Here is a 25,048-nt window from a genome sequence, read left to right as displayed (position 1 = left end):
GATGTGTTGAGCTGAATTGTCTTAGGTTTGTAATGACTCACTGACTGGCATCGGACAATTTCTTTTCTTTAAAACAATTGAATCATTGCAGGATTTTAAAATGACTGTGACAAAAATGAAATCCCTCTGTCGTGTGTTGTTGCTGCATGAATGTGAAACTGACATAGTGGATAACTGATTTAAGAAACTGTCATTCTCATTCCCATTGATATCAGAGAAATGAAATTCCAACAGTCAATCCTCAACACTAGTTGAAGATATATCTGTGATTCTAATTCCATTCCTACTTGAATGTTGAGAGGAACTAGAGCGATATTGAGGAAAGTAATCTGAATGGAGTGTTAATAAGACTCTGATTTAAAAGTGGATTAGCCATAAAAAAGTAGGATTTACATCCTTTTGTTCATTTCACTCATTGGTCATATGTTCTTTCAAAGTATTTTTGTTTAGAAAGTGAGCATTAGTGATATCACTGGGAATGTTTCTTTGGAAAGATTACTAAGCCCAACACTGAGACAGTGCTCAGTTTAACGTGTAATCGCTGCATTGTTACTTTCTATTATTGTTAATTCCCACATACTGATCATCAGACTCAGACATAGTACCATCATCCAAACTCACTTAAACAGAATTAAAAACGCAATTGTGATCTGTAAATCTTTGTAACAGTTTCAGTTTAAAATGAGTCCTGTGTTACGACTCATTTTTTAGAAATCAACATCTTCAATTGTTGTACATCGGACAAGTCACAAGGGGAATTCCCCATTTTAAAGTAACAATGCTAGTTCAGTTTAAAAATCTATAATAGAACATCTATAATCAAAAACAAAGCCTCAATTTTAACCAAGCCTACACGGTGAGAGCAGGTGCCCAATAAAATTGGAGCTAAAAAATTTCTGGTTTAGATTCAGTAATTTGTCAGCCTGGGCACTAGGCCAGTGGTGTCTTCTTAAAAACTACGGACACTTAAAAAAAAATTGGAATCATTTGCAGTAATTTAGGCGTTGCAAGTGCCCTCTGATCTTCACAACGGTATTGTCATACTGGGCAGCACATTGGTGAGGGATTCATGTGCGCAGTAAATGACCAGAACAGACTGATCTCGACATCAATCAGATCAGTACTCCAGCCAGCTCACCAAGTGGAGGAACATGCTTTCAGTACCAGGCAGGATTATCTTCCCATCCTCACTCCTACTGGCACCATTTAAAGGACTCATGATTGCTGTTATTGGTTTCTTCTGGATGTTGGTTGAATTCTACAGGTGTTTGGTGCTTCCCATATTTGTTGAAAATTGCAGGAGTGTACCGGGAATGTTGTGGCAGGTACTGTAAGAGTTTTTACTGATTTCAGAAACCAGTCTTTTTCAGACATGGGTGTACTAGTCATTCCCCTTGAAATGCAGCATAGCCTGGAAAGTGACAATGGTCAGGCAGAGCAGAACAGTTTGTTGGAAGAGGGAGAAGGTCACATTCTTTTGCCGTGCTCAGAGTATTTTGTCGGGGCTATGGCTATGGCCATGATATTTACACTTCAGTAAAGTTGTCCTCGATTAAATCTGCCACTTGCAGCCACAGGTAAACTTAAGTTTCCTTTGTACTTTCTGTTTCTGTTTGGGCTGTTCCCCCTTCCTTTTGGGGAGCTGCCCCTTTTATTTTGTCCTAATATAATTTGGGTTTGTCTACTTGGTTTGACCTAAAAGAACCCCCGCCACCAGAGCGGGGTAAGATCAACATTGCCAGTGCGTGTGACAGTAACCATGGCTGTGATCATTTATCTGTCTGGTTTCTGCAGGCCAGAACTGGAGATATATGCAATATCTCAAGTTTGCTGTCCATTGTTACATTACTGATGCATTGTATTTGATAATCCCTTACCAGAGAGAAACAGGTGAAATGTGTACAGAAGTTTCGCTAGGATTGCAGGCTTCCCCATGGTGCAGGGCTGTGCACACATTGCTTTCTTGATATCACATGTCAACTCAAGCCTAAACTGTAAATGAAAGTGTTTCTCCACCATCAACATCCAGCTGGTGTGTCAGCAGATGTTGTGAATCGTATAGGTTAATCCTTGCTCTCCAATCAGAACTCATCGTGCCTTCATTCTGTGGCAGCCTGCTGTGCTAGCTGTATTGGGGCCACAATGGCAAACCAAAAGGTGGCTACTTGGCTGCAAGGACTATCTGTTGATGGCATGTGAGGGGACAGCTCTCGTCATCAGCTATACAGCAACGAAGTAAGGAAGGGAGGGATTAAGTGCAGGAAGAGGAAGAGAGTGGCATTGATTCTGGTCAGAGCGTTTGTGAGGAACTCATTCAGCTGCAAACCAGTAACTGCAATACCAACTCCCAGTCACCAACACTCCATCTTATCTTTCTTCTGTCACTGGCCACAGTACACAAATATTTAAACGTCATAAAGCATTTCAAACCAAATTAATAAATTAAATGATTTCATATTGCAAACGTGAACTATTCTCCTTTGTGCATTCCCTTAATACCTGTCTTCCGTGTTCCTCTGTGCAGTGTTGGTGGAATACTGCTGACTTTATGGAGGAGACTTGGAGGGTGGCTTAAGCCAACTCTGAGAGAACTAATACCATCTTCCTGTTAAAAGGGCAGCAGGGTCATGCTCCATGGATAAAAGCAAATTACTGCAGAATCTGAAACAAAAAAAGAAAATGCTGGAAAATCTCAGCAGGTCTGGTAGCATCTGTAAGGAGAGAGAAGAGCTGACGTTTCGAGTCCAGATGACCTTTTGTCAAAGTTAAAAGACATCGAAAATGGGAGATATTTATACTGCAGGCGAAGGGAACGAAAGATATGTCATAGCCACAGAAACCAGGGGAAAAGACTACAGCTGCCCATAGATAGAATAAAGGGTGTGAATGACCAAACAGCAGAGAAGCTGTGACAGATGGAGATGTTGCGGGGGAGGGGGGTGTAAATGGGACAGAGATAGAATGTGGAAAAGAGGAGTGCAGGGGGAGAGAAAAGGTAAGAGAAGGGGGATGTGGGGAAAGAAAGTTGAGGAAAGACCATAGAGAAATGAAAGGTGGAAAACAGTAAAAAAAATTAAATAGGATGAAAACAAAGGGGGTCAAGGTGAGGTAGAGCAAATCATCTGAAGTTGTTGAATTTGATGTTGAGACCGGAAGGCTGTAAAGTGCCGAACCGGAAGATGAGATGCCGTTCCTCCAGTTTGCGTTGAACTTCACTGGAACATTGCAGCAAGCCAACGACAGTCATGTGGGCATGGGAGCAGGATCATGTGTTAAATTTGCGAGCAACCAGAAGGTCAGGGTTCTTACTGTGCATAGACCGAAGGTGCTCAGCAAAGCGATCACCCAGTCTACCTTAGTCTCTCCGTTATAGAGGAGACCACACTGGGAGCAGTGAATGCAATACACCAAATTGAAAGCAGTGCAAGTGGAACACTGTATAACCTGGAATTAATGTTTTGGACCTTGGGTGGTGAGCATTGAAGAAGCATGGGAAGGTGCCATGAGTGACGGAGAGATGTTTGGTATAGTGGAGGAGTGGACTAGGTTATCCCGGAGGGAACAGTCCCTGCAGAATGCTGACAGAGGGAGGGAAGATGTGTTTGGTGATGGCATCACGCTGGAGTTGGCGAAAATGGCCGAGGATTATGCTTTGCATGTGGGGGCTGGTGGGCTGAAAGATGAGATCAAGGGGGACTCTATCCTTGTTCTGGGAGGGAGGGGTTGAGAGCCATGGTGCGGGAGATGGTCTGCATGCTGTTGAGGGCCCTGTCGACAACTGTAAATGGGAATCCATGGTTGAGGAAAAACAACACATGTTAGAAGCAGCACTTTGGAAAGTGGAATCTTCAGAACAAATGCAATGGAGGCAAGGAGCTGAGAAAAGGAGATGGAATCCTTACAGAATATGGGGTGTGAAGAGCTGTAGTCCAGATAGCTTTGGGAGTCAGTGGGCTTGTAATGGATATTGGTGTTAGTCTATTGCTTGAATTGTAGACAGAAAGGTCAAAGAAGGGACGGAAGAACGCAAGTATCTGAGATGGACCAGGTGAAGGCAATCGAGAGATAGAAACTGGAAGCGAAGTTAATGAATTTTTCAAGATCTGGACAAGAGATCTGGAGTGGCACCAAAATAGTCATCGATGTAGCAGTAAAGGAGTTATAGAAGGGGACTTGGGTAGGCCTGGAACAAGGAATGTTTCACATACCCATAAAAAGACAAGTGTAGCTAGGACCCATGCGGCTACCTGTTGCTTCTACTTTGATTTGGAGAAAGTGGGATGAGTTCAAGGAGAAGTTGTTCAGAGATGGAACAAGTTCAGCCAGGAGGAGGTGGTGGATGGAAATTGTTCAGGCCTCTCTTCAAGAAGAGCTCTAAGGCCGTTCTGGTGTGGGATAGAGAGAGATTGCACATCCATGGTGAATAGGAGGCAGTTAGGGCCTGCGAACCGGAAGCCGTCAATATGACAGGGCTTAGGAGAACTAAGAGGGGGCATGAGAAGTCCTTGGCAGGTCGGATCATGGAAAACCCCAGGCTTTTTACTCTTACGTGACAAAAGAATGACCAGGGTGAGGTTAGGGCCAGTCAAGGATAGTAATGGGAACTTGTGCATGGAGTCAGAAGAGGTAGGTGAGGCGTTGAATTAATACTTTTCTTCAGTGTTCACTAAGGAAAAGGGCCATGTTTTTGAGGATGAGTGTGTGATACAGGCTGATAGGATGGAGGAGGTAAATGTTCTGAAGGAAAATGTATTAGCAATTTTTAAAAATCTGAGCTCGATAAGTCCCCTGGCCAGATGGGATACAGCCTAGGATTCTTTGGGAGACAAGGGATGAGATTACAGAGCCTTTAGCTTTGATGTTTGGGTCCTCACTGTCCACGGGGATTGTGCCAGAGGACTGAAGAGTGGCGAATGTTGTCCCTCTCTTCAAGAAAGGAAATAGGAGTGACCCTGGTAATTATAGGCCAGTTAGGTCTTTCTTCGGTGGTCGGTAAATTGATGGAAAGGGTCCTGAGGGATAGGATTTATGACCATTTGGAAAGGTGCAGCTTAATCCGGAATAATCAGCACGGTTTTGTGAGGGATAAGCCTTGCCTCACAAATTTGATTGAATTCTTTGAGGAGGTAACTAAGTGTGTAGATGAAAGTAGAGCAGTTGATGTCGTACACATGGATTTTAGTAAGGCATTTGATAAGGTTCCCCAGGGTAGGCTTATGAAAAAAGTAAGAAGGTGTGGGATAAAAGGAAATTTGGCCGATTGGATAAGTAACTGGCTATCTCAGAGAAGACGGGGGGGGGGTGGGGGGGGGGGGAGGTGGAGGGAAAATTTTTAGCTGGAGGCCAGTTACCAGCAGTGTACTACAGGGATCAGTGCTGGGTCCTCTGCTATTTGTGATTTTTGTCAATGACTTGGAAGAGGGGGCTGAAGGGTGGGTTAGTAAATTTGCTGATGACACCAAGATTGGTGGGGCAGTGGATGAGGTGGAGGGCACTTGTAGGCTGCAAAGAGACATTGATAGGGTGCAGAGCTGGGCAGAAAAGTGGCAGATGGAGTTTTAACCCTGATAAGTGCGAGGTGGGTCATTGTGGTAGGACAAACTTGAATGCGAATTACAGGGTCAACGGCAGGGTTCTGAGGAATGTGGAGGAACAGAGAGATCTTGGGGTTCATATCCACAATCTCTGAAGGTTGCCACTCAAGTGGATAGAGCTGTGAAAAAGGCTTATAGTGTGTTAGTGTTTATTAACAAGGGGTTTAAGTTTAAGAGTCGTGGGGTTATGCTGCAACTGTACAGGACCTTGGTGAGACCACATTTGGAGTATTGTGTGCAGTTCTGGTCACCTCACTATAAGAAGGATGTGGAAGCATTGGAGAGAGTGCAGAGGAGATTTACCAGGATGCTGCCTGGTTTGGAGGGTAGATCTTTTGAGGAAAGGTTGAGGGAGCTGGGGGAGGATGAGAGGTGACTTAATAGAAGTTTATAAGATGATGAGGGGGATAAGTAGAGTGGACGTTCAGAGACTATTTCCTGGGTGGATGTAGCTGTTACTAGGGGGGCATAACTATAAGGTTCATGGTGGGGGATATAGGAGGGATGTCCGAGGTATATTCTTAGTGGTTGGGGTGTGGAGTGCACTGCCTGCTGTGATAGTGGAGTCGGACACTTTAGGAACTTTCAAGTGGTTATTGGATAGGCACATGGAGCACTCCAGAATGATAAGGAGTAGGATAGCTTGATCTTGGGTTCGGACATAGCTCGGCACAACATCAAGGCCAAAGGGTACTGTGCTGTTCTGTTCTATGCTCTATGATCCAGAGCATCAGAGAAATCCTACGTGTAGGAGGAGAAGGAATGGACTAGGGGGTGAGGATGGTGTCAAGGTAAGAGGAAGTAAGTTCAGTGGGGAAGGAGCATGCTGACACAACACACCTAATAGGATAGTCCTTTTTGTGGATTTTGGGAAGTCTGGGGTTGGGAGACTGAGGTTGGAAACTTTGGGGGGAAGGCATCTGGAGGAAATGAGGTTGGTGAAGGTGTTGAGATAATGGCTTGATGTTCGGTGGTGTGTTCGTGGTCCGGGGGAGATGGGGGGGGTAGTATCTGAGAGTTAGCGCTCAGCCTCTGTGAGGTATGAGTCAGTACGCCAGACGACAGTAGCACCCCCTTTGTTAGTTGGTTTGATGACAACGTCACGGTTGGACCTGAGGGAGCGAAGGGCGGAAAGTTCGGAAGGAGAAAAGTTGGAACGGGTGAGGGGAGCAGAAAAATTGAGACAGCCAGTGTCCTGACGACAGATCCCAGTGAAAAGATCGAGGGCAGATAATTGTCCTGGTGGGGTTGTCCAATTGGAGGCAGAATGTTGGAGACCCGTGAAAGGATTTATGGAATGGGGGGAGGACTCTTGCCCAAAGAAGTGGGTATGGAGACGAAAGCGATGGAAGAAGAGTTTAACATCATGTCGAGCCTGGAATCCATTGAGGTGGGGATGTAAGGGTATGGAGCTGAGTCCTTTGCTGAGAATAGCATGCCTCAGCCTCAGAGAGGGAAAGGTTGGAGAGTATGGTGAAGACACAGCAAGTGCTGAGGCTGGAAGAGATGGAGTTTGAAGGATTGGGACTGGTCGAGGGCCTGAGCTGGGCAGTGGTGTTCCTTTACATCTGCAAGAAACAGGAAAAGTTTTTTGTTAAGACGTCAAATGGTGCAGAGGATGAAATGAAACTGGGGTCGGGGACAGCTTTGAGGGAGAGTGAGACGATGTTGCTGGAGAAAGATGTTGAGTGTCTTCATGTGGCAGTGCATGGAACTGAGTGGCTTTCAGGATGCAGTGACAACAGCAGTTCGAAGAATGTTGTAAATCCTGGAGCTACCTGTAGTTACATGCAGAGTGGAATTTGAGTTGAAATCCGTGTGGGGTAAGTTGGAGACAGAGACAGTCTCCGAAATCTCACGGGATCTAGGGTGAGGTACCTATTGTGGGTACAAAATTGGCTTCTTGATAGAAGCAAGAGGGTGGTTGAAGAGTTTTTCAAACTGGAGACCTGTGACCAGCAGCCTGCCTCAGGGATTACTGCTGGGTCCACTGTTATTTGTTACTTATATTAATGATTTGGATGAGAATGTAGGGGGCATGGTTAGTAAGTTTGCAGATGACACCAAGATTGGTGGCATAGTGGACAGTGAAGAAAGTTACCTCTGATTGCAGTAGGGTCTTGATAAATTGGGCCAGTGGGCTGACAAATGGCAAATGGAGTTTAATTTAGACAATTGTAAGGTGATGCATTTTGGTAGATTGAACCAGGGCAGTTAATGGTAGGGCATTGGAGAGAGTTACAGAACAAAGAGATCTCGGGGTAAATGTTCATAGCTCCTTGAAAGTGGAGTCACAGGTGGACAGAGTGGTGAAGAAGGCATTCAGCATGCTTGGTTTCATCGGTCAGAACACTGAATACAGGAGTTGGGATGTCTTGTTGAAGTCGTACAAGATATTAGTAAGGCCACAGTTGGAATATTGTGTGCAATTCTGATCACCGTATTATAGAAAGGATATTATTAAACTAGAAAGAGTGCAGAGAAAATTTACTGGGATGCTACCGGGACTTGATGGATTAAGTTATAAGGAGAGGCTTGGATAGACTGGGACTTTTTTCTCTGGAACGTAGGAGGCTGAGGGGTGATCTTATAGAGGTCTATAAAATAATGAGGGGTGCAGATCAGCTAGATAGTTAATATCTTTTCCCAAAGGTAGGGGAGTCTAAAACTAGAGGGCATAGGTTTAAGGTAAGACGGGAGAAATACAGAAGTGTCCAGAGGGGCAATTTTTTCACTGAGGGTGGTGAGTGTATGGAACAAGCTGCCAGAGATAGGGATAGAGGTAGTTACAATTTTGTCTTTTAAAAAGCATTTAGATAGTTACGTGGGTATGGTGGGTAAAGAACAATATGGGCAATTGGGACTAGCTTAGGGGTTTTAAAAAACAAAGGTGACATGGACAAGTTGGGCCGAAGAGTCTTTTTCCATGCAGTAAACCTCTATGACAGTCACTGAGAGAAAATGTGGCTATGGAAATGACTCTCGGTAAATACCTTGTTCATTGGTAGGGGGATTGAATTTAGGAGCTGCAGCGTCATGTTGCAACTGTACAAAACTCTGGTGCGTCCGCACTTGGAGTATTGTGTGCAGTTCTGGTCCCCACATTATAGGAAGGATGTGGAGACATTGGAGAGGGTGCAGAGGAGGTTTACTAGGATGTTGCCTGGTATGGAGGGGAGGTCCTATGAGGAGAGACTGAGGGATTTGAGGTTGTTTTCGTTAGAAGGCGGCTAAGAGGGGACCTTATTGAAACATATAAGATGATTAGAGGTTTAGATAGGGTGGACAGTGATAGCCTTTTTCCTCGGATGGAGAAAGCTAGCACGAGGGGGCATGGCTTTAAATTAAGGGGTGGTAATTATAGGACGGATGTCAGGGGTAGGTTCTTTACCCAGAGGGTGGTGAGGGATTGGAATGCCCTGCCTGCTGCAGTTGTAAATGCGCCTAGTTTGGGGGCGTTTAAGAGATCCGTGGATAGGTTTATGGATGATAAGGGATTGGTTTAGGTTAGAGGGTCATTGTTTTTTAATTGGTCGACGCAACATCATGGGCCGAAGGGCCTGTTCTGCGCTGTAATGTTCTATGTTCTATCAACACTGAGAGAAATTGAAAGCAGTGAAGGTAGATGGGGTGGTGGGGGGGGGGGGGGGGGGGAGGCGCAGAGTCCTATGGGAGAGAAGAGCATTACTGCTTCAGAGTAGGCATTCCTAGAAGGGAAGTGGCAGGGAGTTAAATACTGGATAAAAGCAAATTACTGCTGATGCTGGAATCTGAAACCAAAAGAAAAAAAGCGCTGGAAAAAGTAGGTCTGGGAGCCCCTGTCAGGAGAGAAAAGAGCTAATGTTTCAAGTTCAGATGACCCTTTGTCAAAGCTAAAAGGCATAGAAAGTGGGAGATATTTATACTGCAGGGGGAGGAAATGAAAGATGAGTCATAGCCATAGAAACCAGGGGAAAGACTGCTCATCGCTGTCCACAGAGAGAATAAAGGCTGTGAATGGCCAAATGGCAGAGAAGCTGTAAGCTGTGACAGTTGGAGATGTTGGGGGAGTGGAGAAATGGGACAGAGGTAGAATGTAGAAAAGGAGAAGCAGGGGGAGAGAAAAGGTAATGGAAGGGAGATGAATTGATGGAAGGAAAGAGTGGGGATGGGGATGTAAAACGAAGAAAGACCATAAAGAAATAAAAGGTAGAGTACAGTAAGAAATTAACTAAAATAGAATGAAGATAAAGGAGGCTGAGGTGGGACAGAGCAAATCATCTGAAGTTGTTGAATTTGATGTTGAGACCAGAAGGCTGTAAAGTGTCTAGCCACAAGATGAGATGCTGTTCCTCCAGTTTGCGTTGAGCTTCACTGGAACATTGTAGCAAGCCGAAGAATGCGGGCATGGGAGCAGGATCGTGTGTTAAAATAGCAAGCAGGACCCAAGTACTCTCCCACAATTCCTTTACTGGTACGTTGTTGACTATTTTGTTGCCACTTAATGCTGTCATCCAGACCTCAAAAAATCGACCTCGCTTCCAGTTTCCACCGCTTCATCGCTTTCACCGAGTCTATCTCAAACACTTTCCCTCCCTTCCTTGACCTTTCTGTCTCCATTTCAGGCAGTACCAATATCTATTACAAGCCCACTGACTTCCATAGCTATCTGGACTACAGCTCTTCACACCCCACATCCTGTAAGGACTCCATCCCTTTCTCTCAGCTCCTTTGTTCCAATGATGCCACTTTCCAAAGTGCTGCTTCTAACATGTGCTGTTTTTCCTCAACTGTGGATTCCTATTTACAGTTGTCGACAGGGCCCTCAACAGCATGCAGCCCATCTCCCGCACCACGGCCCTCACTCCCCCCCCTCCCTCCCAAAACAAGGATAGAGTCCCTCTTGTTCTCACATTTCAGTTCACCAGATAATACGCCAGGTATAATACTCCCCCATTTTTGCTAACTCCAGTGTGTTGCCATCACCAAACACATTTTCCCTTCACTCCCTCTGTCAGCATTCTGCAGAGACCATTCCCTCTGGGATAACCTAGTCCAGTCCTCCACTGAACCCAACACCTCTCTGTCGCTCGTTGCAACTTCCCATACAATCGCAGAAGGTGTAATACCTGTCCCTTTACCTCTTCCATGCTCACCATCCAAGGTCCAAAGCGTTCATTCCAAATAAAGCAACATTTCACTTGCACCTCTTTCAATTTGGTGTATTTCATTTGCTACTTCCAAGGTGGTGGTGTCTATAACAGAGAGATCAAGCATAAGCTGGGTGATCACTTTGCTGAGAACCTTCGGTCTGTGCACAGTCAGGATCCTGACCTTCTGGTTGCTTGCTATTTTAACACACGACCTCGATCCCACGCCCACGTGTCTGCCTTTGGCTTGCTACAATGTTCCAGTAAAGCTCAACGCAAACTGGAGGAACAGCATCTCATCTTGTGGCTAGATACTTTACAGCCTTCCGCTCTCAACATCAAATTCAACAACTTCTGATGATTTGCTCTACCCTACCTTTGTCTTTATTCTACTTTATTTAATTTCTTACTGTTCACTACCGTTTATTTCTTTATGGTGTTTCTTCATTTTTCTTCCTCTTCCTCTTTCCTTCCCCCTACTTCATCCATCTTCCCTCAGCTTTTCTCTCCCCGCCGCTTGTCCTTTTCTACACTCTACCTCTGTCCCATTTTTCCCCCCCTCCCTTGACATCTCCATCTATCACAGCTCACCTGCTGTTTGGTCATTCTCATCCTTTATTCTCTCTGGACAGCTATTAGCAACCTTTTCCCCTGGTTTCTATGGCTATTACTCATCTTTAATTCCCTCCCCCTGCAGTATAAGTATCTCCCACTCTCTATACCTTTTAGCTTTGACAAAGGGTCATCTGGACTCGAAACGTCAGCTCTTTTCCCTCCTTACAGATGCTACCAGACCTGCCGAGATTTTCCAGCATTTTCTCGTTTGGTTTCATGCTCAGTGGAACCCTTTATCACTCCCCCACACGTGCACTTAGCAATCTTAGAAGAGATTTCTGGATTGCAGTGATACTCTTCAAGTCCCTACATACTAATCCACAGCTATGAGCCTGTTTTATGCGTATTCCTCAGTCTACTTCTATAGACTGCCCAAGAGAGTGCTTTTGAGTCTTTTTCCGCAGAACTCATGTGCAACCTTGCATTCTGGTAAACTACAGCAATGCTATCCTTTTCCCTGGCATTGACTACAGTCCACTAAAGTCTAGTATCTCATCAGGTGCACATTGCACCACCGTGTTAACCTCTAACTTACAGTGGTATCAATATCTGAATCGGTGGCTAGTATTCTGAAATTGAGTGACTGTATGCCTTCCTCATCACTATCTACTTGCTATTCCCCTGCTGTCTGGGTTGAGTGCACAGTTTGAGTATTTGGAAAGAGAATGGCACAAGGAAGCTTGTAGTGTGGGGAGAGGGGGTAAGTCAGAGATGCAGCTTGTGAATGAGAGAGGATGATGGGTTTTGAGAAGAAAAATTAGGCAAGAAGCTCCTGCCATTTCTATGATTGAAGATCTTCCACTGACCACAGCTTCAGCAGTCTTCCTGTCAATAGTGGCCAGCACTATCTCCTGCATGAGAATCAGGAAAGGCCTTTGTCCCACTCTTTTTGCTCCTGCTGTCTCTGAATGTGCACCACCTTGTCCTGCAGAAAGAGGGAGGTACGTCAGTGAATGTGATGCAACATGGCTGTTGAGATTGAATAGCTGACAGTGGATGCAACTTTTGAGATATGGGTATGAGGCTTGCAGCAGTACTAGGTACCTGAGGTTGTGATGGAGGTTGAGTCCTGACATTGTTGGTAGATGAGCGTTGGGGGTGAAACGAATTGAGCAGTCGCAGTCCAATGGTGCGGTTGGTGGGATAAGCATTTGAAAGGTGCATTCACTGACTTTGGCCACTCTTGTGAGATCATTGGAATTCTTGAAGCACGGCAACCAAATCCTCAGGGCTGTTCCGCTGCCATTGAACTCCAGGGTTGTCAGCTCTCATTGCCTTCCGAACTTGATTCCGCCCCCCAGCAGATCCAGAACATTGCTTCTACTTTCCACCTGCTCCAAAAACCTTGGAGCTCACTCTCCTATATTGTGCCATTATTCATTGTCACTTCTACATGACTGCCAGTGGCAAGACACCTTCCCTTTAAACAATAAGGCTAACTTTACATGGCACTAGCCATTCTCAGTATTGATTCCCTGATGATACGTCCAGTCAACAGTTGATGCTGGCCGGACACTGGAAACATTGAAATGAGCAGGCAATACAGTGTTTGCATTTTGCCAGTATCAGACTCAATGGGCACAGGTCAATCGCATATCATAATGCCACGCCCATTTTCAAGGCAGTTGGATTTTGACCTTCATGTCTCTTATGATCATTAATCAAGTTCTTATTAATAGGTAGAGTGCCTCAAAACCCACAACCACAAGATTGAGTCCATACCCGATTTCAGATCTTGCTGGTTTTCAAAAATAAATTAGAATCTTAATACAATGACTAGAGATACGTGAAATCAAGAAAATAAGTTCCATTAGAATATACATTGAAGTGTTTTCTATGCATTTGAGTTTCTAGACTTTCTAAAGCACTTCCTGCCAAGGAGCTTCAGCTTTTCTATTGATGCTAACTAAACTGAATCTGATGGCTTTTTTGACATGTTTACTTTAATTTTATTAAGCTACACAGTGTATCACTCACTACCTGTATCAGAACTTTTTTTAACCTGCACATAATATTATCCACTACATTAAACATTGGTGATGGGTTGGGCAGATTTGGTCAGATTTGTTAAGGATTGTTCCAACCACTTGGAGTACAGGTAACATCAGGTGCATGAGTGAATAACTACTTTGCACACCGTCTTAGCCAGTAAGATTTTTCACTTATCTGTAGGACTTAAAATTCTCGCACAGTCCATGAAATAATGTCCATTTTCAGATGGCATTAATTTTTGCATTTGAGGTATTTTAAATTAATGTTAGTACCTAATGTCAATGGTTTTAATTGAATGTTGATCCAAACTTTGAATTTGCTTGTTTGCAAAACGCCAATTAAATAATTGGAACTGATAACAATGGTGGTGCAGTGATATTGGATGGAACAGGCAGCAGTGGTGGTGCAGTGATATTGGATGGAACAGGCAGCAATGGTGGTGCAGTGATATTGGATGGAACAGGCAGCAGTGGTGGTGCAGTGATATTGGATAGAACAGGCAGCAGTGGTGGTGCAGTGATATTGGATAGAACACAAGCAGCAATGGTGGTGCAGTGATATTGGATGGAACAGGCAGCAATGGTGGTGCAGTGATATTGGATAGAACAGGCAGCAATGGTGGTGCAGTGATATTGGATAGAACAGGCAGCAATGGTGGTGCAGTGATATTGGATGGAACAGGCAGCAATGGTGGTGCAGTGATATTGGATGGAACAGGCAGCAATGGTGGTGCAGTGATATTGGATGGAACAGGCAGCAATGGTGGTGCAGTGATATTGGATAGAACAGGCAGCAGTGGTGGTGCAGTGATATTGGATAGAACACAAGCAGCAATGGTGCTGCAGTGATATTGGATAGAACAGGCAGCAATGGTGCTGCAGTGATATTGGATGGAACAGGCAGCAATGGTGCTGCAGTGATATTGGATGGAACAGGCAGCAATGGTGGTGCAGTGATATTGGATGGAACAGGCAGCAGTGGTGGTGCAGTGATATTGGATGGAACAGGCAGCAGTGGTGGTGCAGTGATATTGGATAGAACAGGCAGCAATGGTGCTGCAGTGATATTGGATGGAACAGGCAGCAATGGTGGTGCAGTGATATTGGATAGAACAGGCAGCAATGGTGGTGCAGTGATATTGGATGGAACAGGCAGCAGTGGTGGTGCAGTGATATTGGATAGAACACAAGCAGCAATGGTGGTGCAGTGATATTGGATGGAACAGGCAGCAATGGTGCTGCAGTGATATTGGATAGAACAGGCAGCAATGGTGGTGCAGTGATATTGGATGGAACAGGCAGCAATGGTGGTGCAGTGATATTGGATGGAACAGGCAGCAATGGTGGTGCAGTGATATTGGATAGAACAGGCAGCAATGGTGGTGCAGTGATATTGGATAGAACAGGCAGCAATGGTGGTGCAGTGATATTGGATAGAACAGGCAGCAATGGTGGTGCAGTGATATTGGATGGAACAGGCAGCAGTGGTGCAATGATATTGGATAGAACAGGCAGCAATGGTGGTGCAGTGATATTGGATGGAACAGGCAGCAATGGTGGTGCAGTGATATTGGATAGAACACAAGCAGCAATGGTGGTGCAGTGATATTGGATGGAACAGGCAGCAATGGTGGTGCAGTGATATTGGATGGAACAGGCAGCAATGGTGGTGCAGTGATATTGGATGGAACAGGCAGCAATGGTGGTGCAGTGATATTGGATGGAACAGGCAGCAATGGTGGTGCAGTGATATTGGATGGAACAGGCAGCAATGGTGGTGCAGTGATATTGGATGGAACAGGCAGCAATGGTGGTGCAGTGATATTGGATGGAACAGGCAGCAATGGTGGTGCAGTGATATTGGATGGAACAGGCAGCAATGGTGGTGCAGTGATATTGGATGGAACAGGCAGCAATGGTGGTGCAGTGATATTGGATAGAACAGGCAGCAATGGTGGTGCAGTGATATTGGATGGAACAGGCAGCAATGGTGGTGCAGTGATATTGGATAGAACAGGCAGCAATGGTGGTGCAGTGATATTGAATGGAACAGGCAGCAGTGGTGCAGTGATATTGAATGGAACACAAGCAGCAGCGGTGGACTGGATACTGGATGGAACAGGCAGCAATATTGAATGGAATAGACAGCTGTGGATGATGCAATGATATCGCATGAAGCAGGCAGCAGGGATGGTGCATTGCCAAGCTTCAGCAGAGACGGATCAACCAATGTTTATAATATTACTTTGTGTCAGGGAACATTTTGAGCTAGTATTTTATTTATTTTGGCAGGCATTATCACTTCCATAGTCATTTACTAGCCTACATTAACAGTGGAAATGAGATACAGCTGACAAAAATAAGAGTTCCGTCAACCTCCTTATTCCCAATTCTGACAGAAGTCCTGTTTTGATTTAAGAATTTTCAATATGAAACTGCGAAATGTTTTTGTATAACTGGTAAAATGTAGCTTTGTGCCTCAGTAGGCTGATTGTTTTCTGTGTCCCACGAACAGGCCAACGTCTGTTTGGAGAGACCATCCTTGGCCTGACACAAGGTTCCGTGTCTGATCTGCTGGCACGGCCCAAACCCTGGCACAAGCTGAGCCTGAAGGGAAGGGAGCCTTTTGTCCGCATGCAGCTCTGGCTCAATGACCCAAGCAATGTTGAGAAGCTGATGGACATGAAACGAATGGAAAAGAAAGGTAAATGAATCAACATCTTAAACTGAACTTTAGTGGACCAGTCCTTTGTTATAATATTAAGTCACGGACTGTTTACTATGCTTTTTGCAATCACTATTGTTTATGGCCATGAAATGATAACTTATTCATCTTTTTATGAAAGTATCCGTTAAATTTCAGTTGCTTCCTTGGACTTTGGGGGCTTTTAGGTTAGAAAATGCAACCACAAAGTTAGCCAATGATCCACAAAAGCAGCATAGTTTGGGCTGAAATTGGAATATACGCTATTAAAGGATAGGGCACACTCAATCATTAAATATATACTTCAACCACATTCAGAGCAATTCACCATGGAGCTCTTTAAGGCACATGACAGTCCAGCTTTCCCAGTTACAAGCAGGAGAAAGATTAGGGATTAGTCAAATATATACTTTGAACATGACTTTACTGCTCAAATTTAATTTTTAATTTGTTGGGATTTTCAAACACAGACATTGAACTCCTAAATTTCAATGTAAGAATAAAATATTTTGCCAGGATTGACTGTAGGAAAATATAATTTGAGCTTGAAGGCTTGTGGTCTCTTCAGTTAATTGGCACAGCAACTACTTATTGCTTACTGTACTCTGCACAAACAGAAACGATTGTAGTGCATTGTGGCTTTGCAGTTAAGCCCATGCCTTTTCTAAGATGGCATTTCAGAGGTTTTGCAGTTTGAAATGCTGAAATAAATGCATCCATCAATGCTTCTCAATCAAAAACCCATTCCATTTTCATTATCCTTTTGTGTTCAGCAAGAGGCAAAGAATTCAATTCAAAATTTTGAACAATAAAGCTTTTGGAAGTGAAATTAGAGATCAGCGTATTTTTAAGTCAGTGGATGGCTTTAATTCTTCTTTGATAGGTTTAAAAAAGGCAGTCACCCATTGAGCAGGTGTATTTTTTCAAGTATGCTGTATATTTTTACCTGACTACTGAATTGCAGCCTTAATTTGTAAAACTGTTAAGAAGTGAGGGAGTGCCACCTACTGGACTGTTTGCGATAGCTATTTGCTCAAGTGTTGTTCATCAAGTGGCACTTAGTTGGTCTGCAGCACAGAATTGGGCTGTCTAACTTGGCCGCAGGGGAGTACTGCATTAAGGAAAGATCTAATAAGAAGAGAATTACTTTTTATTTAAATACAAAGAAGCAAAAATTTGCCATGTACCAGAACTCCAGCAGGAGTAATCAGTGGGGATTATGTTATCTCTATTTTAAAAGTGTCAAAGATTCACAGAGTATATGATTTTATTGTATGCTTTTATTATTGAGATTTTGCTTGTGGTCGCCTTACAGCTATCATCTTGTGGCTGTGAGTTCAGATCTGATTATAGAAAATTGTGACACTGAGTGCGATAAATCTAGTTATTTGTAGGTTGGTGTGAGAAAAATAACCAGGAAAACTGCTGGTGTCATAAAAACCTGGCTGCTTCGTTAATGGAAGAGAACCCGCCAGACCCCCATCAGGTCATATTGTTGACTGTGTGCCACAGTGAAGCTAGTAATGGGCAGAGGTACCACTATGCCAGTGTCACCTATTTGCCAAGAACAAATTAACGAATTATCACTCAAATATTGAGTAGTCAGTAGTTATTGTCATTGTAATAGGATAATTTGATATATTTGTCTTTCTCACAATTAAACTGGACATCGCGTTTAAAAAAATTAACTACGCTGTAGCAAGATGAAATTCCATGACACTGTAACACAGTTTAAATCCATTTTCAAAATATCACTAGTAGTCCATAAAAAAATCAAAGACGGGTAAAAAGCTCAAGAAAGGTCCACCTTCCCCAGTATCAATTCACATTTATGGATCCTCCATGGTCAGGAGCTGAACAATTGCAGTCACAGGCATCTTATTGAGATTGGAAAAATCAATGCTAAGTTTGATTGGAAGAGCTGCAAATGTGGGAGAAACAGAGTGTGGAACTGCAGATTCTCTGTCCCCTATACTGGCTCCTCCAGTCTCCCTCGATCTTGCTGCTCATCCAAAGACAGAATGTATGACTCGGGGAGGAAGGAAGGGAACCTGTGTTTGGTGGAGCTGTACAGCAGCACAGGAGAGACTGGAAAGATGGAGAGCCAAGATACAGGGCAGGTAGTGGCTCCAGCTGTGTCTGTGGGAGAGGGAATGTAACAGAAAGAATTAGTTTGTGTGTTTGTGAGGAGAGGGGGAGAAGGCCTCAGGACCAAAGAGAGACTTGCAGCTTTATTTATGCAAATTATTTCCCAACTTCTTTAAAAAATCTTATTTTAACATATAAAACCCTCCTCCAGGAGTTTACTAACTACTACCAAAACAATAACCAAAGAAAAATGTTAAATCCCTTCCAACGACTCCTTCCTCTTTTATATTTGTTCAGTAAATTATTTTGGGAGTAAAGTTGAAAGTAGGGAGATCTGGGATAGCAAGAGAAAGGAAACACATTGTGGGGAAACCCATTTCTTTTCAGCTCCCCATAGATTTTTCTTTAAATGTTTCTTTCTGTTATAGAAGTGTTTGCCTGTATACATGTTTCTTTTGGCTGTCAGTCTGTGTGTGTTTTGTTTTAGTTTTGATGTGTAGAAAAAGTTAGGGGTCCAGTTGATCCAGGAGAGCCCAATGTTTCAGGCCTTACTATCAGGTTTGAAAATCAGACACTGGAGGAGACCACAGGATTGTGTGCAGAGGGGTGAATGAAGGAAAACTGTTTTAATTGTTGTTGGATTCTGGGCTACCTGCCCAGCACCGACTCTCTTATTTCTTTAATATTTAATGGAGACATTGAAAGTGTTTGCAAGTTCCTGTTTGTTTTCTAACTTAAATCTTTAGATCTAAAGAGCCTTGAAAATGAAAAAGTTGCGCTCAAAATCAAAAAGTAGCCCTCACAAAATCTCAAATATTTGAAAAAAATTTTTTTTAACCTTGCATCATAACTATAAGCCCTCTCTTAATTGATTTGAACAATGTAGGTTTATTACAGCAAATGTATCGCAAGATTATTATGGCACACTTACTGCACATTTATTACCGAACCCATATGTTGCAATTTTATTATAATTTGCATTAACAAATTGGTTTTAACACATTAAGTATATTGCAGCACATACAAGTGTTGCCGTGATCACAAATACAATATGCAGTTGAGTGTAATTTAGCGTGCACATAGCAGTGATTCTTAAGCTGGGGTCCACAGACTTCTGTTGATAGTTTTCATTGTGTGTTCGTAAAATAATGTGATCATTTGCTTACTGAGCAAGTTTGGCCCACGAGTAGATGATGTAAGTAACTGCCAAAGCTGAGACTTGGATATCATCATCTCATAACCACTCAAGATAGCCCGCTTCTGATAAAAGCCCTACAGAGTGCTATAGTAGATGTAATGCAGTCTGCAACCTCCTGCATTGATGCACTGTCATTCAAGGAAATGCACAAAGCTTTCAAACTCAGGTCATCCTTAAGCCAGTCTCCCAGTGCACTGCAGAGCCTCTGCTTTTCCAGACTGAAGTAGAGATGTCGGCGTTGGACTGGGGTAAACACAGTAAGAAGTCTCACAACACCAGGTTAAAGTCCAACCAGTTCATTTGATAGTAATCTCACAAGCTTTCGGAAATGGTGAAGAAGGAACAGCGTTTCTGAAAGCTTGTGGGTTGTGAGACTTCTTACTGTGTTTTCCAGACTGAGTCATTAAATTCTATTTCTAATTACATAGCACTGGTACGAGTTTCCCTCAATCTTTTGAAGGGCAATTTGGTTTGGGCAATAAATGCTGGCCTTTCAAATGATGTCTGAACTTAGGAGAAGAGGAAAAAGAAACAGACCATCCTAACAAGGACATCATCACTGGGTCCAAATCCTAGAATTTCTTCCCCATCAGTACTGTGGGACTACCTTCACCATATGGACTGCAGTTTAGAAAGTGGCTCAAGGGTAATTAGAGATGGGTTCTAAATGCTGACTTTGCCAGCGATGCATATTTCCCAATTGATTTCTTTTTACAAGTTTATATCTATATATTTATCATGGCGTGGTCAGTACATTTAAAAGCATTGACAAATGATAATGTTTGCTTTATTCTGGCATCCAACGACACAAACATCTCAAAGAATTCCACTTAAAGGACGTTGGCCTTACTTAAGGATTAGTGATCACTGCAGATTTATTTAGGATAGTTTGGCGTTTATCTCAAGTAGCAACCTCGCCTGACTTTGTTATCAGAGATACATCTAAGCTGTATATTTAGTACTTTTGGGTATTCGTTCTGTGCCTGGAATTATTTGCAAGATTGTACTTAGTAGGTACTGGATCTGCAGAGGTTTCTTGCTATCTTTGTGACTCCCGTTTTCTACTGTCTCTGAATATTTGCCATCCTTTTCCTAAAGATTGTTTCAATTAAATATTAGCTGACAAGTAAATGTGTGACATGCAATCTTCTTCATTGTCATGTCTTAGCAAGCACTGTAGCCTGCACCTTTCCTGCTTTGGTTGCTGCATAGTACCTCCTAATCTGCTGTCTCTCCTATTGAGCCTTCAGCCTCCATGCTTCATATTTAATTTGATTTATTGTTGTACACGGTGAAAAGTATTGTTTCTTGCATGCTGTCCAGCCAAAGCATACTGTATATAGAGAAGGAAAGGAGAGAAGGCAGAATGTAGTGTTACAGTCATAGCTAGGGTATAGAGCTAGATCAACTTAATATAAGTCCATTCAAAAGTCTGATGGCAGCAGGGAAGAAGCTGTACTTGAGTCAGTTGGTATGTGGCCTTAGACTTCTGTATCATTTTCCCCATGAAAGAAGATGGAAGAGAATATGTACAGGGTGCGTGGGGTCCTTGATTATTTTGGCTGCCGAGGAAGCGGGAAGTGTAGACAGATCCTGGAACTGGAACTTTATCTCTTTAAACCCTTCTCCTCACTATTTGTCACGCTGATACCACCTCAGCAGTTTCCTCTGTGACTAATCTCTCCCCTACATCTGCTCAACATTCATCATTTCTCTGAAAAGAAACACTTTGAACTGATCAGGCACATCAGAAATAAGCATAAACTGCTGCTTGTTACTCATATTTGCCACCTCTGGCCACTGCATGCCAGCACACACTTCCATAATTTCTGCATCTAATATAAAGCCTGCAGAAAGTTTTTAAAGCTGCATTTTTCAGCATGGTGAAAATGGCATTGGAAGACTTGGGTGAAGGAAATGTAAACTACCTTGTAAAGAAGAGTTGGGATTGAATAGAAGTTGCATCCAATGATGATTTTAATCACATGATTGATCAGCTGTAACAGACAAAGTTGAGCTGGTGACCCAGATTGGGCAGTACTACTTTGCTATGTAGTTGACTATCCATTGCCTGGTTTCCTAACTACAGGTGAGTGGTTCTCCAGTATTTCACTTGAGATATGAATGAGCCACGGCATTGGATGCAGTAAGTCAATGGATATACAACATTTTACTGGTTGTATGATACACAAGTGGAAAGTCTCAATTCTCAGTGATCACCTCAGGAAAGTAGTTTTTGTGCGTGAGAGTGAGAGAGAGAGTGTGCACTAGTGGGCAAATTAAAGTTGACCCTTCCCCCTCTTCTTATTATCTGATATTGAGTAAATAACTTTGGTGCCAAAATGATGGTGAGATTCCAGACCTCAGAATCCACTTAAAGCCACGGACATTTGATGAGTGTTCACATTAGATGAATGTTCCATTTACCACCGATGCCAGTTTGAAGATAATTTTTTTATTCAAAGCAAAATGTAAAAATGGCTTTTCTTTAACTTTAAGCTGAACTGGAAATTTTAACTTCTTTGTTTCAGCCTACATGAAGCGCCGGCACAGCTCAGTGAGTGACGGTCATGGCAGTGATTCTTCAGTAGCTGGGCTTGACTACAGTCAGAGTGCCAGTCCCCAGCCGCAGGTTCATCTGAAGAAGCCCAGAGTGGTGTTGGCCCCCGAGGAGAAGGAAGCTTTGAAACGAGCTTACCAGCTAAAGCCATATCCATCCCCAAAAACTATTGAGGAACTTGCTGCTCAGTTGAATCTGAAAACCAGTACCGTCATCAACTGGTTTCATAACTACAGGTGAGTGCCTGTTGAGTGTTTCACTTTAGAAACGGGTGGCCGAAAGCAATGGACACAGCAAATCAATAGATAGGCGGCATTTGACTGGTGTATGAGTGGGAAGCCTCAATTCTCAGTGCCCATCTCAAAAATGCATGTTTAATGTATGTGAGAAAGAGAGACAAAGGGTCTACGCTGAGAGATGTGTAATGAATATTATAATATCCACCCTGGAAAGAAGTCAACAAAGCAAACACTCTACTTTTTATCTTGTACTCTAGCATACAGAATTAATATGAGGTAAACCTGAATTATCAGGCAGGCCGTGGTCAGACACACTGCAAGCTGTACACTAATTGCAGACATCGTAGAACGGATTCCACAAATTTCTCAGCAACCCACCCAGCCGTCCGTGAGTCTCAAAAAATCTTCAAAATATGCCTTCCAGGTGAAGGATTTTAGCTCCTCTCTTTTGAGGAGTAAAGGAGTCTCTAGGTGACACTGATTGTACCACGATAAGGCAGAAAGAAGGACAGAAAAAGGGAGAAAGATGAGAATAAGGGAAAGCTTGCTATGAACATAAAACAGATATTAAGAGTTTCTACAAGTGTTTAAATAGAAGAAGAGGAACTAAAGCAAGTGTTGGTTCTTTGGAGATTGTTTTCCATCATCAATTCCCCAGACTCAATGAAGTGGCAGAGGTGTTGAACAGATATTTTATGTCTTGTCTTCACTGTAGAAAAGTTGGAACGTTTCCCAAAGATATTTGAAAATCAAGAGGTGAGTAGGAGAGAGGAACTTAAAACAATCACTATCTTTAGGGAAAAGATGGTGAAAAAACTGTTCGACCTAAAGCATGGCACAATGATGTGCATTCTAGGATCTTGAAGAAAGTGGCTGAAGAGATAATTATAATCTTCCAAAATCCCTGAAGTTCTCAAAGGATCACAAGAAAGAAGAGAGACAGAAAGCCAGAAACTGCAGGCTAGTTAGCCCAACATCTCAGAGAAATTGTTAGAATCCATTATTAAGGGAGTTTTAGCAAGATACTTAGAAGATCACAATTTGATCGGAGTTAATGTGGCTTTGTGAAAGAGAAATTGTGTTTAACTGATTTATTAGAGTTTGTTGAAGTAATAAGCAAAGTGGATAAAGGGAAACCAGTAGATGTTCTGCGCCTGGATTTCCAGAATGTATTCGATAAGATGCCACATCAAAGGTTACTATACAAGATAAGATTATATAGTGAAGGGAGTAACCTGCCAGTGTAAAGAATTAAGTTAGCTAATAGGAAACAGAAACTAAGGATAAATGGATTGACAAGCTGTAACTAGAGGATTGCCATAGCGATCAGTGCTGGGCCTCAATTATTTACAAGCTGCATCAAAGATTTGGATGAGTATCATAGCTAAACTTGCTAATTACCCAAAGATAGGTAGGAAAGTAATCTGTCAAAAGGCGGTAGAGACTCTGTAAAGGGATATTGATAGGTTAAGTGGGAAAATATCTGGCAAATGGAGTATAATGTGGAAAAATGTGAACTTGTCCACCCTGGCAGGAAAAATAGAAAAGAAGTATCCTATTTAAATGGCGAGATATTGCAGAAATTGATGGGTTAGAGAGATCTAGATGTCCTTGTATGTGAATCACAAAAAGTTAGTTATTATGCAGGTGCGTAACTGGTTGCGAAGACAGTGGACTGCTGATGTTTATTACAAGGTATTACTGCAGCTGTGCAGAGCCTTAGTGAAACCACATCTGGAATACTGTGTACAGATTTGATCACTTTATTTTAAAAATATATAATTATGTCAGAAATAGTAGAGAGAAAGTCCACTGGTCTCATTCCTGTGATGGGGGAACTTACCTTATGGAGACAGGTTGGGCCAGTATCCATTTGTATTCAGAAGCCTGACAGATGACCTTATTGAAATATGTAAGATCCTGAAGGGATTTGACAGAGTGGACATCACAAAGATGTTTTCACTTGTGCGAGAGCCTAGAAGCAGAGAACATAGCTTAATAATAAGAGGCATACTGTTTGAATTTGAGAAGAGTTTTTTTTCTCGAACAGTGTGTGGAAATCTCTTTCCCCTGAAAGCATTGGAGGCTGGGTCATTGAATTTACTCCACGTTGAGTTAAACATTTTTTTTTAGAAAATATTTTTAAGTTTATCCATTTTTTTTGTAAACACAACAACACAGCCTTTAAACTGGCACAGTACAGCACAATCACTTCACCATATGTAAAGAGAAGGGAGGCAGCAGAGCTGCTTCATCTAATCCAGCACTTCCACATAAAAGAAGAAAAGAAAATGAGTAACAGGATGAGACAAAGCTGTAAAGAAATGGAAAAGAGGCAGCATGTTAAAGATAGTGCTGTGTACTCTACACAACACCTCGTAGAAGTAAATCTGACATGGAATCTGTACATTTAAGATAGGGGCCCTATACTTTCAGGAATGACTGATTTAGAGCAGAGTGTAGAAGTTAGAAATTCCATTGGGATATATTCCATAATAAATTTGTGCCAGTTCTGTACAGAAGGTGATTTATCGCTAATCCAAGAGCGTAACACATTTTTCCGTGCTGTAAATGTTGGAATATTACACATTTTCTCATTGACATCAATTATCCGTTTATCTGGAAGCAGCAGAATCAAAAACACAGGATCCATCTCCAAGGTCACATCAAATATTTTTCCAGCCCTTTAAGTATGCCTGACCAATAGTTATTAATGTTGGCACGGGACCTGATGCACAGAGTATAGTCCCCTATGACTAATTTACATTATTGACATAGTGTGAATATGGCGGGGTCTTGAGCGTAGCGTGAGGTGTAGACGGTGTAGAATTTTTAGTTGAGTCTTCGTTTTGTTACAGATTTTATATGCATTCTCCCAGATATCGCCCCAGATTCCATATGGTCCTTTTCCAAATCTGCAAAGCCTCTTG

General features: G+C 42.8%; 1 protein-coding gene across 5 annotated transcripts in view; it reads left to right on the top strand.

Moving 5' to 3' along the window:
* Positions 1-25,048, top strand: part of cux1a (cut-like homeobox 1a) — a 507,476-nt gene that overhangs the window by 463,097 nt on the left and 19,331 nt on the right. For 4 of the 5 annotated variants that reach the window (XM_080211032.1, XM_080211029.1, XM_080211030.1 and 1 more), the window contains 2 exons: positions 15,845-16,033; positions 21,851-22,115. In XM_080211032.1, the coding sequence (XP_080067158.1) occupies positions 15,845-16,033; positions 21,851-22,115 (454 nt within the window). The remainder of the gene's footprint in view (positions 1-15,844; positions 16,034-21,850; positions 22,116-25,048) is intronic. The other variant, XM_080211031.1, reaches the window with a different exon arrangement.

The sequence above is a fragment of the Carcharhinus amblyrhynchos genome, chromosome 23, assembly GCF_965287045.1.
Source record: "Carcharhinus amblyrhynchos chromosome 23, sCarAmb.v2.hapA, whole genome shotgun sequence".
NCBI lineage: Eukaryota > Metazoa > Chordata > Chondrichthyes > Carcharhiniformes > Carcharhinidae > Carcharhinus > Carcharhinus amblyrhynchos.
The sequence above is the reverse complement of the archived record's forward strand: the minus strand, read 5'-3'. Positions and strand labels throughout refer to the sequence as shown.